The sequence below is a fragment of the Engraulis encrasicolus genome, chromosome 4 (assembly GCF_034702125.1).
Source record: "Engraulis encrasicolus isolate BLACKSEA-1 chromosome 4, IST_EnEncr_1.0, whole genome shotgun sequence".
NCBI classification, from domain to species: Eukaryota; Metazoa; Chordata; class Actinopteri; order Clupeiformes; family Engraulidae; genus Engraulis; species Engraulis encrasicolus.
Genome location: NC_085860.1, coordinates 24104781 through 24122006, shown reverse-complemented (window position 1 = coordinate 24122006; position 17226 = coordinate 24104781). Strand labels below are relative to the sequence as shown.

At 43.3% G+C, this 17226-nt stretch overlaps 1 protein-coding gene across 1 annotated transcript; it reads left to right on the top strand.

The window, feature by feature from the left end:
• Positions 1-1295: 1295 nt before the first annotated feature.
• LOC134447459 (TOG array regulator of axonemal microtubules protein 1-like) lies at positions 1296-12179 on the top strand. The gene is made up of 7 exons (XM_063196918.1): positions 1296-1692; positions 2004-2271; positions 3750-3855; positions 4676-4911; positions 5677-5835; positions 11875-12000; positions 12155-12179. Exons 1-7 carry the CDS (start codon positions 1308-1310, stop codon positions 12165-12167), a joined length of 1293 nt encoding a protein of 430 aa, XP_063052988.1. The 5' UTR covers positions 1296-1307; the 3' UTR covers positions 12168-12179.
• The last annotated feature ends 5047 nt before the right edge of the window (positions 12180-17226 follow it).

The following is a 17226-nucleotide window of genomic DNA, read 5'->3' as shown; positions in this document are numbered from 1 at the left end:
CAGTGATTTTTTTATTATCATTATTTAGGCCTATTATTGTTATCCTGCATTAGGCCTATGTTGGGCAAGTTTATGGGCTCACTAAAAATAACATGAAACATAAAAAAGTAGACTGGATTAACATTTTAAATGTAGCATCCCCATCAAGTACTTTTCTTTTATTTCTTATATTTATTTTTAAAGGTAGTCCTATTTATAGGGACAGTGTTCAAAACATATTTTAATATATTATCCAAGTGTGTACATATTTTACCATCATACCAAAACACATTCAAATTAATTCACAGCATAATAACACACCAATGTATATACTGAGATTATTATCAAATAAATCATTTTATTATTACCAGGGCTACATGGTAAATTGATTTTTAAAACACTCTTTGCTCCGACTAAAGGGGTTTGTTTTGAGGCTAGGCAAAATATTTTATTTTATATCTATACTTATTTTTGTTGTCAGAACAAATGGAATATTCAAGTCTGTGGTCAGAACCAATCATTGGTAGGAATGCTCTGAGGAATGTGACTCAGCCACCTGACTGACATCATAATGATGAGGTCACAATGACCACCTTGGTGTCACCAGACAAAAGTTCCATTTCACACCAGTTGTTACCCACTATTATTCAAAGACAGCAGCTTTATTGGTTCTCGTGGATAGATTTATCTATTTATGAGCGTATTATGTACATTTTTATTTAACTTTTTTCCAGTAGTACAGTACAGTACAGTTGGTTATGGACAGGACTAATTCGATGCCGCTTTCTAGGCTAAAAGAGGGCCGAAATAAGCGCCAGGTGGAAAACCTGAGAAGTGGTGATGTCCCCCTGAGGCCTGGGCCAAGGGTGCTGCCACCCATCGGCTCTTCACCCCAGCTCCAGGGAGATGCCAGCTCATCCATCTCGGCGTTAATTGTGGACGACAACCCTGCGTTGCGAGACCACCTGGTCCCTGGAGACAGATTGCATTCTGGGACGTTCAAACCACGGAGTGTCCTGCGACCTCTGGGCAAAAAGAACCTGACAGGTCTTGACCACGCCCACCCACTGAAGCCACTGGTCCACAGGCCCGCCTCCAAGGATGCTTCTCTCCATGGAGGCAGCAGCAGCAGCAGCATCAGTGTCGTTTCCATGGTGCCAGCTCCACCTACTGTTGCCAAGGCAACCGGTGAGAAGTCCAAGCACGTGAAGGCCAGGCGCTGTAAGAAAGTTTCCTCTGCTGACCCAAGGCCCATCAGTAGTCGCCCGGACGACAAGAGCATCAGTAGTGCTGAAAACCACGACAACGGTTGCCAGGCCAGTCAGGTGATGCAAGACCAGGAAGTGGAGACCATAATGAATGCTCTGGACGTTCTGCAGGAGATCACGCAGGCCAAGACGTGGATCAGACAGGAGAACACGCGTGTCGATGAGGAGAGGGGGCTTCTCACTCAGAAGAACATCAAGTCCTCAGATGCCATCGCAAACCAGATATCAGACCACTCAGGCAGTGCTGTGGGCACCAAAGTCAAACGCGGGAGGACCCAAAAGCAGCAGCAGCAACGGCAGCAGCAGCAGCAGCACTCCTCCCTGCCGCCACTTGGTACATCCACACCGTCACACACGTCAGGCAATCACAAGCACTTTGGACAGTTCGGCGATAGGCTGCCCTATGTAAGGAAGACATCATCACTCAGTTTGTCCACCTTGGAAGGTAAGATAGTATCAGAAATGTACACACACACACACACACAGTCGTCTGTAGTGATGACAATATGGATATGGAGAGATGTCCGCAATCTCTTACAGCAGCAAACTGTATTATCAGTGTTTATTTTGAGCCTCGGTTACATTAGTTATGTTTACATGCACCGACCGAACTGACGAATCCGATTGCACTGTTGTTTACATGACATTTTATTTATTGAAATTCAACTCGCGAGAACATCACCTAGTTGCAGTGTGTAGTATGGTTGCAAAGTCAGAGTAGAAAAATAACAAAAACCATAACCTTTGACCTCACAGAGTTAACCGAGGAGTCAGACAGATCTGCGACAGTGAGTGAGGCGGAGGAAGAGAGGAAGTCAAAGGAGAGGAAGAGGAGGAAGAGCATGAGCGTGAGATCAGCGAGGCAGCCGAACGATAAGGAGAGCGAGAGTTACAACCAGCAGCTGCATATTGAGCAGCAGGTCAGGGAGGAGTCAGAGCAGCAGCAGGCTAGACGCGGCTCGACCAGCGTGGCCTACCCAGAGACTCTTCAGCAGGCCCTCAAGCTCCTCAGCACCCAGGACTGGTGAGAAGGCACCAAGCTAAGCTCATACTTACATTTATTATGATATGATGAGATTATGAAAGCTTTAATAAAAAATGAATACACTTTAATACAGGCTTAAGGCCCAGAGGATAAAACATTACATTGTGTACAAATACACAGTGCAGTGCAAGCATAAATACATACAGTATATGCAGTATAAAGGAAGAACAAAAAATTCTAGATACGATATACCATGATAATGACTTCATTTCGATATCAGGCCCATTATGATAAGATTAAAGAAGCCAAATATGCTAAAATATTAACTTTCTTCCAAACCGATAGCCTTTTATCTAATAAAAGAGCTCAGTTTGGAACATTACATATTAACTTTTTGATAAGCAAAGAGAGAGTATGATAACATTTCTATCAGGTAAAGAGTGCATATTTAAGAGTGTGGGTTTCCTATCATGTGTTATTTTGTTTGACGAGTGATGTAATATTAACTAGGCCCCACAGCCAAAGGATAAGGAAGTGAAGCTGAAGGCAGACTACACAGTCACAGGAAGAGAGAGAGAGAGAGAGAGATCGTAGAGTAGTGTAGAGTAGAGTGGAGTAGAGTAGAGTAGAGAAACTGTATTGATCCCCAGGGGGAAATTCAGGTGTCAAGTAGCTACATAAATAGACACACAGACACACACACACACACACACACACACACACACACACACACACACACGCCAAGAGGTTTCCCGGTGTGGGCCAGCTCTGGCATCTCAGGCAGTCCAATCCCCAATAATGATGTCCTTCTTAGTGTCCTTCTGTATACTGTTAAACAGTTGAATGGCCCATGGGACAAAGGACCTCCTTAGCCTGTCTGTCCTGCAAGTGAGAGCACGGAGTCTGTGGCTGAACAGACTCAGCTGGTTACTAGAGAAACAGAGAAAGGGAGAGAGGGGGTAAGGGGGGTGAGATAGTGAAATAGCCGGTGAGAGGGAGATAAGGAGAACGAATGAGGCCCTACCGAACGGTAGGACACTAGACTGATATGCTGGCAACCCAGATTCGATTCCGCCCCGGGTCATTTACATAGCCCTCCCCATCTCACTCTCCCCAATTTCCTGTCTGTCCTTCGCTGTCCAGAAGTATACGTACAGTATGTCACAGAAGTGAGTACACCCCTCACATTCGTGCAGATTTGTAAGTATATCATCTTTTCATAGGACAACATTTAAGAAATTTGACTTCGACACACAATGACTGATATAACCGCATACATTTATTTTTCACTCACAAAACATCTAAATACAGCTATTAACATTTAACAACATGTAACAAAAGTCAGTACACCCCAGGTTAAAATCCTGTAGAGAGTGTCTTAGAAGGGGCCGTGTTGGCCCAAAACGTCTCGAAATGAAAAGTGTGAGGGGTATACTCACTTCTGTGACATACTGTACACAATGATGTTGCTGTGGTTTTACTAGCGTAACACATTGCTTGGTGTTGTGTTCCTGCAGGGAGACGAAGGTGGAGGGCCTGACCCTCATCAGGCGTCTGTGTGAGCAGCAGACTGAGACACTACTGCCCAGGCTGCATGACCTGTGCCTGGCCCTCACCAAAGAGGTGCGTGAGACTTAATACCATTACTTCAACCCATTTTAGCCTGGATCGACATATACGCTGCATTCAGGTTCTTGAGATTTGAGTTTTTTTATTTAAAAGTGGGCATCTTAGAGCTGAATGAACACATTCTAATGCAAAATTAGGGTCCTAGCTTTTAAATGCAACTTATTTCATTTTTTATGTGCTTCGGAGGCTGAGATATTTAGGTTTTGATAGGCAGAGGGCACCTTTTCCCAAAAAGGGCTACGTCTAAAATGGGTTAAATATCATTGCTGAGAATATTAGTATGGTAATAGACTCACATCACTATGATGGTGCAGGACGTAACGCTAAAAACAGCAGTGATGATCTGTCTTGATGTTAGATATAGTGTAGAAAGATATGCCTTACTGAGCCCAAGCTGGGAAATCATGATACAGGTCATTTCTATTGAGCATGTATGTATATGAATATGAGAATAGTAGGCAATGGAATGTCTGCAGTGCACACTTGCTCCCGTTTACCTTTTTTTTCATGCGGAGCCACCCTTATAACCTTATTTTCACCAAAATGGTAATGAACGTGTCTTTATCTCTTATTTAAGACTCTATAATGTCGTGGCAGTGTGGTGATGATGTAGTGAGGCTTTTTCAATTGTCCGATTATTTGATCATTTCAATTATTCGATTCCATCTGCGTGAAATTCACTCAGACGGACTTGTGTGTGTGTGTGTGTGTGTGTGCGTGTGCGCGCGCGCGCGTGTGTGTGTGTGTGTGTGTGTACACACAGTACATGAAAATAATGTCATGTCTTACTATCTCTTCCCTCTGCTAATCCCAGGTGAAGAACCAGCACACGGCTGTGTCGCGTGCCGCCATGCTGACCCTGGCCCAAATGTACACCAAACTGGGCCAGAGCATGGACGCGGAGGCGCCGGGCACGGCGCGCGTGCTGCTGCAGAAGGCCGGAGATGCCAACCGCATCATCAGAGACGACGTGGAGAGGGCCCTCAGCCACATGGTGCTCAGCGTGTCACCCGAAAGCAGCGTGGCCGCCCTCGTCAGCACCGGCCTCAAGTGAGCAGTAGTAGTATTACATTACATTGCATTGCATTTGGGAGGTGCTTTATAACCAAAGCGACTTTCAAACGAGGACATAATCATAGCCAACATCACTAGCAGATACAAGTGCACAGGAAATATACAGAACAACAAGTGCAAAGAAGGGTTAGTAATTAAAAAAAAAAAAAAGTAGAGTACACACACACACACACACACACACACAAGAGTCTGGCCTGGGGCTAGGGCAGCTGAAGCGTTAGTGTAGTAGATAGTCACGAAAGAGGAGAGTAGAGGATAGGAGAGTAGAGGAGGACCTTGAGGTGATCTCAGCGGGAATCGATAGTGTTCACCAGCATACATGTACTATAATACACATTGCACAAATATGACATATCACTCAACTCATCAGCACAGACCTCAAGTAGAGGAGAGTAGAATAGAGTAGAGTAGAGTAGAGTAGAGTAGAGAAGATTAGGGGTTTAGCTCGCTAGGCTATAGAGTATAATTTATTAATCCAGAGGAAAATTAAGGTGTCCAGTAACATACATACATAAATACAGAAAAACACAGACATAACACACATCATTACACATATATTAATCTTACAGCACACGCTTACATACATTCAGCCAAAGTCAGATCACACACACACACACACACACACACACAGCCAGCTGTGGTTAATGAGTAGAGTTGTATAGTTCTGTGCATACTAGTCTTCCGGTCCCTCCCCTCCTTGGGTGTCTCTCTCTGACCGGTCTGGTCTCTCCTCCTCCTCAGGCACCGCTGTTCAGCTGTGAGAGCGTGCGCCGCCAATCACCTGTGGATGGTGTCTGAGTGCGAGGACGCTAACCGCCTGCTGTCCATGAGGAAGGACCTGAGCGAGCGCTTCGTCCATGCCATCTGCAGCATGGCCCTCGACCCGGCACGGGAAGTCAGGTGGGCACCCAGAGCATTCAATCTTGTTTCTGCAGAGACGGTTTAATCAGTAGGCAGAAGAGGCAATTGCCTGGTGGTGCACCACCATATCTGTACCCTGTAGAGCCCCCCCAACAGTAAGCACCACCAAAGCTGTACTCTTCAGGGGCCCCCAACAGTAAGGACCACCAAAGCTGTCTTTGGGGCCCCCCAACAGTGAGCACCACCAAATCTGTACTCTTTAGGGTCCCCCCGACAGTAAGCACCACCAAATCTGTACTCTTTAGGGTCCCCAACAGTAAGCCCCACCATCGTAGAGCGAATACCAGAAAGAAGGGCCTCATGTCTACTGGTATATCTCGCCTAGGGCCCTGAAATAAGTAGAACTGGTGCTGTGTTTCTGTATAATCAAACAGATCCTCAGACATTACATCATCAATCGCTTGGTTTATCTCTCAAAATTGATTGGTTTATATCTCAATAAATTTGTTTAATAATTTGTTGTTTATTATTGAGCTGCATTCACTCTTGGGACAAGTAATAATAATTAACTGAGACTGTTTTTCATCAGAATCAAAGACTATTTATAATATAAATATTAGTGTTGCACCGATACCATTTTTTGGCCCCGATACCGATGCCCGATAACTGGCTGTGCAATATCGGCCGAACTTTTTATACTTTTTAAATACCTCTATGAAATAACTATTTTCAAGGCTGTTTAAGTGTCATACAAGCACCTGTAAATGGTATCGGTGCCCTATTTGTTGGTACTCGTCGATACCGATACCACCATTTTAGTGCCGATCCTGGTATCGGTATCGGTGCAACACTAATAAATATTATATTTTTCTCTAGAGCCCTATTGCAGAGTATAGCATTGTTTATATCCTTATGGTTCATGAATGGATTTTGTACGTTTTGTTTTTCTCTGACATAAATGGACGGTTTGTTTCTGCCACAGAGCTCATGCCGGTAAAACTCTGTCCAACCTGGCTATGCACCCCAAACTCATCAGCTTGGTGGAGAAATGTGCCCCCAAGAATGACCAGGATGCCATCAAAAACATCATCAGCAAATACCAGCACAGGTAACGAGCCGTTTATAAAGAATGTTTCCATAACATTACAACAACACAAACTACATAAACATTACTTTAAAATTATATGTATATGTATATATACCTTTGAAAAATCCTTAATAAATGATGGTAATGTGAAATGTGTTTTACTTTGTTTTCAGTAATGTGCTCTGAGGAACACTTCACAGACATAAAAGGAGCACAACCAAACCAACTCCAGTATACGTAACACTTCACACAAGAGGCTCCTCAAATCAACATCTGAATTCTTCCAACATGTGATTTACAATGGAGTGTTCTATGGCAGTCACACACACACACACACACACACACACACACACACACACACAAAAACAGACCCACAAATAAACACACACACACGCACACAAAATCACACAGATGCACGCTGTCGTGCATACATAAACATAAACATATACATAAAGACACAAATACACATGCGCTTGTGCGGGCCCAGACTCACACTGACACTGACACACATATACGCACAGGTGCACACACACACACACACACACACACACACACACACTGGTGCACAGCTGTACCCACACATACACACAGATACACTATACTGCCGAACATATTCGCTAACCTGCATTGACTCACACATGAAGTTAAGTGCTACCCCATTCCTAACCCATAGGGGGCAATATGACGTTGGTCCACCTTTTGCAGCTATTACACCCTCAGCTCTTCTCTTCCCTCCTCCTCTTCGCAAGATTGAGCAGTGTGCTTATAGGGTTTTTTGACCATTTTTCCAAAAGTGTATTGGTGAGGCCACACACTGATATTTGTCAAAAGTATTCGGAACCTCTAGATTCTAGAGTATGAAATTTGGTAGTGGAGGATAACAAAATATTTTTTGGATAATTCCATGCTCCCAACCTTATTGGAAGAACATGACCGTCCACCACTGCACAAAGCAGAATCCTGACCTGAACTCGATAGAACACCTTTGGGAGAGCCAGGCCTTCTGGTGAAACATCAGTGTGTGACCTCTCTAATTATACTTTTGGAAAAATGTTCAATAACACTACACTCCTCAATCTTGTGGACAGCCTAACCAGATAAGTTGAAGCTGTGATAGCTGCAACAGGTGGACCGACAACATGTTGACCCTTTGGGTTAGGAACTGGGATGGCACTTAATTTTATGTGTGACTCAAGGCAGGTTAGTGAGTACTTTTGGCAATATAGTGTACCTGCACACACTTACACTCACTCAAAAAAAAAAATCCCCACCCCAATACACTACCCATCACCCTAAAACCAATTAAACCCATTCCCAACTCCCCAAATTAATTATGTCTTTGTGTCTTTTGTCAGAGACTGAGTTTGTGCACATTTATACATATGTTCAGCTGTGAACATATGACAAAGTGAAGAGTCAACGGTAGTGAGTGAACAACTTATTGTCCCCAAATATTGTCTTTATTTGAAGTCACCATTAAACATATTACTCAAAACAAGCCACCCCAATGTATAGCGGGGTCAGAGTCTGGTGCTTTTGTGAGTTCCGTAACAGTAAAGCCCCTGACCGACCCCGCTAGTAGGCCTACATTTAGGCCTAGGAAAGGCAATGTATGTCTTGCTGGCCACATGCCAGGTAGTAGAGCGGCTACAGGAAAAATCGTGCAAATTATGATACAAGCGTGAAATTCGGCAAGTATGTGCTCAAGACCCATACGATCAAATCTACCCGATTGGCCACTTGAAATGGTGGCCATTTTCCAAGATGGCCGCCAAAAAAGACCCCAGAAATGGATTTATTGCATAGAATTGACCTAGAAAATTATGATACAAGCATGAAATTCAACATGTATGTGCTCAAGAACAATATGATCAGATCTACCTGATTGGCCACTTGAAATGGTGGCCATTTTCCAAGATGGCCGCCAAAAAAGACACCAGAAATTGATTTATTGCATGTAATTGACCTTGTAAATTATGATACAAGTATGAAATTCAACATATATGTGCTCAAGACCAATACAATCAAATCTACCTGATTGGCCACTTCAAATGGTGGCCATTTTCCAAGATGGCTGCCAAAAAAGACCCCAGAAATAGATTTATTGCATAGAATTGACCTAGAAAATGATGATACAGGCATGAAATTCAACATGTATGTGCTTAAGACCAATATGGTCAAATCTACCTGATTGGCCACTGGAAATTGTGGCCATTTTCCAAGATGGCCGCCAAAAAAGACCCCAGAAAGTGATTTATTGCATAAAATTGACCTACAAAAGTATGATACAAGCATGAAATTCAACATGTATGTGCTTAAGACCAATACGATCAAATCTATCTGATTTGCCATTTGCAATGGTGGCAATTTTCCAAAATGGCCACCATGAAAGAATCTAAAAATGGATTTGTTGCACAGAATTGAGAAAGGAAATTATGATACAAGCACAACTAAGAAATTTGGCAGTTATGTGCTTAAGACCAACACAATACATTCCAAGAAATTTTCCAGTTTAAATGACGGCGATTTTCCAAGATGGCTGCCAAAAAATACCATAGAAATGGATTTGTTGCACAGGATTGATCAAGCAAGTTATTATACAAGCATCAATTTTGGCATGAATGTGCAAAAAAAAGCAATACAATCAAATCTTCCTGACTCGCCACTTGAAATGGAAGCCATTTTATAATATGGCCACAAAAAGGCTGAATTTAGCCCAAAGGTGAGCAAAAAAATGATGATACAAGTATGTAATTTTGTGTGTTTGTGCTTAAGAGCAATAGGCCTATAATCAAATCCACTCATTTGCATTTTAAAGATGGCCATCAAAGAAGACACTAGAACTTCGTTAATTGCAATTAATCTAGCAGATGTGGCCCAAATCAATGTTAACATTCACTGTTTGAATTTCCAATGATTTCATCATAGAAGGAAATACAATCAAGCAAAAAGGCACATAACTATAGACTACCAAGGGTAACCCCGGCTCTCTGAGGCATATGAACCAGACATCTCACTATGGGTAACGCCCGCGACCATTTGCCAAAACTTGATTTCAATCTTGCCATCATGCCAATGAGCTGCACAGCTGGGGATCCCGTCCCCTCGGGGACAAATCCGAGGTGCGCTGGGCTCTGAGCTTCAATCTGAGGCAACTAACCTTTGAGCTTGTGGGTGAGTGTAGCAATCTAGTGAGATGTCTCGTTCATCTCCCTCAGAGAACCAGAGTTACCCTCGGTAACCTATAGTTCTCTTTCTGTCGAAACACTCGACATCCCACTATGGGTATTGAAAAACTCCCGATTGAGTTGCCTTTACCTACAAATGCGCAAACAAAAGCTTGGCCGGGGCACAGACCATTCTCCTGCCGATGCCCAGAGCTGTTGAAGGCGAAGAGGCAGCGTCCATCAGCAGTGATAAGCATCATGCTCACCCAACGCGCAGCTCGAGACGCAACAGCCGCCCAAGGGCCCAGGGTCTTAGTTCCGAACCCGAAGAAGAGAGGCTAGGCACCAGGCGCACAAAGGCAGCTTGCGGACATCCAACACCACGGAGAGCACGAAGTGGAGGGAACCCAGGGCACGGAAACCACCCGTCTGGATGTAACCGATGTGCAGGTGGAGCCCACAGAGGTGTAGCGAGGCCCCCAATATCAAGTGGTATTCCCCAATAGCAAACCAGGCCTTGGCACAAGGGGGAATTTCCAGAATGTTCAGTACACAACATCTGCAGGTGCAACCGTGCTGGCAGAAAAGACCTTTCTCTATCAGGGCCGTAGGTCCACGTTGCGGACGGAGAACCTAGTAGCAACCACCACCACAGCAAGCTGGCCAAGCCAGCCCCGATAGATACCCGTTTGAGGGCACACACTATGGTTCCTGAAGTCCAAGGGGGACATCAAAGATACACTTCCCCTCCATCATGCATCCTGGTTGAGCAGGGGCCTGAGATACTTCATTGGAGAAGTATGGTCTAGCTAACCACGGTCGCCCTACCCAGGGACAGCACTCCAGGCAGCACAATTGACACTCGCGCTGCTGCTGAGCGAATGAGACACACACAGTAAGGGGTGACCGACCCAAGGGAGACACGTGTAATGCGTCCTATTAGGAGAGGCGAGGATCCAGGTGGTCTTGACACGATCAGCCTTCTCACCCTCGGGTAGAGGGCGCAACTGACTAGAGAAGTTGCGTTCCACAGAATGTTCCACAGCCTCTGGGAGGAGGCTCTTATCTTTGAACGTTCCAGGCTGACAAGCCAAAGCCATTATATGATAGCTAAATCAAACATGTTAATGTCCAAGAGCAAATAAACTAAATTCATGACAATGCTTGTTTTTGGTGTACCTTTTGTTTAACAGCAATATCGAGAGAACCACGAATTGCCGTTATTGACATATTATTACCGCAGTGTCATCGTATTATTAGCATCTCATAACCTTCGGGGTGTGGGGGGGGAGCACTGCCTCCATTGATATTAAATTAAGAACTGGCATTAGCATGTCATCACCATGCTATTTGTGTGTCATACTGTGAGTGGCTTATGTGTCATTGCAGAATATGTTTAAAATCTGTATCAGTTCATCATCCATGCTAACATATTTAAGGAGAGTGAACAATTACCTGGACAAACACCATCCAAACACCTAGCATGCAACTCTGACCTAGCCTGTCCTTGCCATCTGTACGCTGCTGTCAATTAACCTTTCCCTGCACATTACTTCTGGGCTGGGTTTTCTGGGTGTACATTCTTGTTGCCAGACATCCGGCCAATCAGAAAACGGAAGAGGGACAAGGTTGGGGAGACGCACATTTCTGCCAGAGAGGGTCTATCTATGGGTAGTACGAGAGAGGAATCTCGCAACTTTTTCCGGGTGGTACTGGCCACTAATGGGACAGTTCCGGGTGGTACTGTCCACCTTATGGTTCATAAATGGATTTTGTACGTTTTGTTTTTCTCTGACATAAATGGACGGTTTGTTTCTGCCACAGAGCTCATGCCGGTAAAACTCTGGCCAACCTGGCTATGCACCCCAAACTCATCAGCTTGGTGGAGAAATGTGCCCCCAAGAATGACCAGACTGCCATCAAAAACATCATCAGCAAATACCAGCACAGGTAACGAGCCGTTTATAAAGAATGTTTCCATAACATTACAACAACACAAACTACATAAACATTACTTTAAAATTATATGTATATGTATATATACCTTTGAAAAATCCTTAATAAATGATATGGTAATGTGAAATGTGTTTTACTTTGTTTTCAGTAATGTGCTCTGAGGAACACTTCACAGACATGAGCACAACCAAACCAACTCCAGTATACGTAACACTTCACACAAGAGGCTCCTCAAATCAACATCTGAATTCTTCCAACATGTGATTTACAATGGAGTGTTCTATGGCAGTCACACACACACACACACACACACACACACACACACACACACACACACACAAACACACACACACACACAAAATCTCAGAGATGCACGCTGTCGTGCATACATAAACATAAACATATACATAAAGACACAAATACACATGCGCTTGTGCGGGCCCAGACTCACACGCACACTGACACTGACACACATATACGCACAGGTGCACACACACACACACACACACACACACACACACACTGGTGCACAGCTGCACCCACACATACACACAGATACACTATACTGCCGAACATATTCGCTAACCTGCATTGACTCACACATGACGTTAAGTGCTACCCCATTCCTAACCCATAGGGGTCAGTATGACGTCGGTCTACCTTTTGCAGCTATTACACCCTCAGCTCTTCTCTTCCCTCCTCCTCTTCGCAAGATTGAGCAGTGTGCTTATAGGATTTTTTGACCATTTTTCCAAAAGTGTATTGGTGAGGCCACACACTGATATTTGTCAAAAGTATTCGCAACCTCTAGAATCGTCCACCGGAGTGATGAATCCCTCTTTTACATCTGGCAACCTGATGGATGACCTGGATTTGAAGGTTGCCAGGAGAACAACATATTTCAGACCGCATTGTGTAGAGTATGAAATTTGGTAGTGGAGAACTAATAGTGTGGGGTTGTCTTTCAAGCTTCAGGCTTGGCCCCTTAGTCCCACTAAGAGGAACTTTGAATGCTTCAGGATAACAAAATATTTTTATCAAAAGTGTATTGGCGAAGCCACACACTGATATTTGTCAAAAGTATTCGCAACCTCTAGAATCGTCCACTGGAGTGCTGAATCCCTCTTTTACATCTGGCAACCTGATGGATGACCTGGATTTGAAGGTTGCCAGGAGAACAACATATTTCAGACCGCATGGTGCAGAGTATGAAATTTGGTAGTGGAGGATAACAAAATATTTTTTGGATAATTCTGCCAATAATGCTGCCAACCTTATGGGAAGAACATGACCGTCCACCACTGCACGAAGCAGAATCCTGACCTGAACTCGATAGAACACCTTTGGGAGAGCCAGGCCTTCTGGTGAAACATCAGTGTGTGACCTCTCTAATTATACTTTTGGAAAAATGTTCAATAACACTACACTCCTCAATCTTGTGGACAGCCTAACCAGATAAGTTGAAGCTGCGATAGCTGCAACAGGTGGACCGACAACATGTTGACCCTTTGGGTTAGGAACTGGGATGGCACTTAATTTTATGTGTGACTCAAGGCAGGTTAGTGAGTACTTTTGGCAATATAGTGTACCTGCACACACTTACACTCACTCAAAAAAAAAATCCCCACCCCTATACACTACCCATCACCCTAAAACCAATTAAACCCATTCCCAACTCCCCAAATTAATTATGTCTTTGTGTCTTTTGTCAGAGACTGAGTTTGTGCACATTTATACATATGTTCAGCTGTGAACATATGACAAAGTGAAGAGTCAACGGTAGTGAGTGAACAACTTATTGTCCCCAAATATTGTCTTTATTTGAAGTCACCATTAAACATATTACTCAAAACAAGCCACCCCAATGTATAGCGGGGTCAGAGTCTGGTGCTTTTGTGAGTTCCGTAACAGTAAAGCCCCTGACCGACCCCGCTAGTAGGCCTACATTTAGGCCTAGGAAAGGCAATGTATGTCTTGCTGGCCACATGCCAGGTAGTAGAGCGGCTACAGGAAAAATCGTGCAAATTATGATACAAGCGTGAAATTCGGCAAGTATGTGCTCAAGACCCATACGATCAAATCTACCTGATTGGCCACTTGAAATGGTGGCCATTTTCCAAGATGGCCGCCAAAAAAGACCCCAGAAATGGATTTATTGCATAGAATTGACCTAGAAAATTATGATACAAGCATGAAATTCAACATGTATGTGCTCAAGAACAATATGATCAGATCTACCTGATTGGCCACTTGAAATGGCGGCCATTTTCCAAGATGGCCGCCAAAAAAGACACCAGAAATTGATTTATTGCATGTAATTGACCTTGTAAATTATGATACAAGTATGAAATTCAACATATATGTGCTCAAGACCAATACAATCAAATCTACCTGATTGGCCACTTCAAATGGTGGCCATTTTCCAAGATGGCTGCCAAAAAAGACCCCAGAAATAGATTTATTGCATAGAATTGACCTAGAAAATGATGATACAGGCATGAAATTCAACATGTATGTGCTTAAGACCAATACGGTCAAATCTACCTGATTGGCCACTTGAAATGGTGGCCATTTTCCAAGATGGCCGCCAAAAAAGACCCCAGAAAGTGATTTATTGCATAAAATTGACCTACAAAAGTATGATACAAGCATGAAATTCAACATGTATGTGCTTAAGACCAATACGATCAAATCTATCTGATTTGCCATTTGCAATGGTGGCAATTTTCCAAAATGGCCACCATGAAAGAATCTAAAAATGGATTTGTTGCACAGAATTGAGAAAGGAAATTATGATACAAGCACAACCAAGACATTTGGCAGTTATAGTTGAGGACGATATTATTAGCCCCCCTCCTGAAATTAGACATATCTCTTCATTGATCATTGAGAATGATCATTATTAATAAATGTGTGTTATTCTGGAAACAAATACACCATGGATATAGTATCCAATAAGTTAAATTTGGACTTTTCCATTTTCACAATGAGTTTAAACAAAAAAGTGTAAAAATGGCAAGGACAAAATTATTAGCCCCCTTATCATTAATAGTCAATACAGTGCCATTTATGAACAAAAATTGACACCAGGCACTTTGATTAGTTGTTAACTATGTTGGCACATGTCCTACCAGGGATTTTGGCCCATTTTTTGCATCGCAAATAGTTAAGCTGGTCCAAATGGCATGGATGTTGAGGATGGACATTCATTTTCAGCACTCTTCAAATACTATCTAAAGGATTGAGGTCTGAACCACTCCATGACCATGGACTTAGTGTCCTTGAAGAACATTTGAACTATTTTGGATGCAAGTTTTGGGTTATTATCTTATTGAAAGATCCAGTGAAGATCTTAGCTCCCTCTATGAGCATATTTTTGCAAGGTCACTTTCCACATTCTATCATTATTTTCATGTTTTTATGGTGCCGTACACCCAAACAAGGTTTCCTGTGGCTGAGGCTGCCACAGAATGATGCATCTACCACCATGTTTAATTGTGGAAACCATCTTATAATGATTCAAGGCCTATCCCTTTCTTCACCTGACAGAAGCAGAATTCATGCATCAAAGCAGGTGCAATTGAATATCATCAGATGAAAGCAGAGATGTTCAAAACTCATTTTTGACTTTCAAATGTTCACAGGCAAAGCTCAATAACACTCTGATATGCACTGCCTTTAGTAAAGGGGTTCTTCTGTGATGATGGCCCCACAGCCCAATATGATGACAAGCCCTAACAACTGTCTTTCTTGGTGGGGGAAAAACTCCAGGTGAGGCCAGGTCAATAACAATCATCTAGGCAGGTGTCCAATGCTTCTTTGGTCTAATGAGGCCAAGCAGTTTCCACAGTTACACACAGTGGTGGGGCATCAAGTTTAGTCTGTTATTCAGCCTCAGACACAGGAGTCTAGGTCTGAATCTGGATTGCTGGGTCTTCCAAAAACATTGTAACCCAAAGCATACATTTAGATTAGTTCAGAGGTTCTTCAAGGACACTAAAACCATGATATTGGAATCACCCGCTCATAGTCCAGTCCTCAATCCCACTGAGAGTCTGTGGTTAATGTCTATGCTCAGCATCCATGCGATTTGGACCAGCTAGAACACTTTGCAGTGAAGAAATGGGCCAAAATCCCTAGTGGGGCATGTGGGCCAACCTAGGTAGTAACTTATCAGAGCCTGTTGTCAGTTTTGGTTCATAAATGGCGCCATATTGACTATTAATGATCAGGGGGCTAATAATTTTGTCCTTGTCATTTTTGGCCTTTTTTGTTTAAACTAGGGTGACCAGATCCCGAATTATAAGCTTTTGTCCCGAATCCCGAATCTGACTGTGCATGTCCCGAAATTTAGACTTACCTACTAATAATAATGTTTTAACCAGGTACACATCTCAAACTTTTGGCTACTGCCGCCTGTGTCCCTGAGAGGCTGCTTGTGCAGCCCCAAATACGTGAAGTGTCTGCGTTCCGCCCCTCAGCAATGTATCTATTTTATCTTGCTGACATTCTATTCGATTGCAACAGTAAGCGCGAGCAATTACCGGCGCGCATTTTCACTTTCATCGACAAAATGACAGTAGTAGCGACATGGTAGATGAAGAGCCCCACCATGCGAGTAAAAAACAGAATCGTCATTCCAGGTAGATGAATGAATGGGGAGGGGAACTATATTCTGGTTTTAGAACGTTCTGTCAGCGTGCATCCTCGCATTGTATTGTTTATTTTTTGACGTTCCGAGTTCAGGCACACGAGTGCACTGACAAGCTAACTTGCAGTGACAGCAAGCTAATCCATTCGGTGTTCAAAGTGTACAACCTCGCAGCTGAGATGCCAAAGCATCGATGCAGGTAGGCGTCACAGAAAGCGTTAAAAAATGAAGGAGAAAATGAGAGGTCAACAGCAGCTGCGGGATTGGCATGGCATCGAGGGGGGAAACAATGCAGGCATCGCAGTTGTGGGGAAAAGAAGTTTAACAAGTAGGCTACTACTGTAATAATCAATTTATTTCTTGCCTTTCAATCAATCATGTTGGCAGGGCTTGTTATTAGACTATTCTATAAATCGAAAGGTCTGAATTGCATCGCTATAGGCCTAGTTAATTTTCAAAATTGTCTTTTTTTTCTCAACGACCCCCCCCCCAAAAAAAAAAACGTCCCGAATTTCAGCAGACCTCATCTGGTCACCCTAGTTTAAACTCATCGTAACAATAGAAAAATC

Bases quoted from the DNA above. Each gene is read 5' to 3' on its own strand.
- LOC134447459 (XM_063196918.1), top strand. From the start codon at position 1,308: ATGCAAGACCAGGAAGTGGAGACCATAATGAATGCTCTGGACGTTCTG. The intron at 2,272-3,749 runs GTGAGAAGGCAC...GTGTTCCTGCAG, and splicing joins CTCCTCAGCACCCAGGACTG to GGAGACGAAGGTGGAGGGCC. The intron at 5,836-11,874 runs GTGGGCACCCAG...TTTCTGCCACAG, and splicing joins GACCCGGCACGGGAAGTCAG to AGCTCATGCCGGTAAAACTC.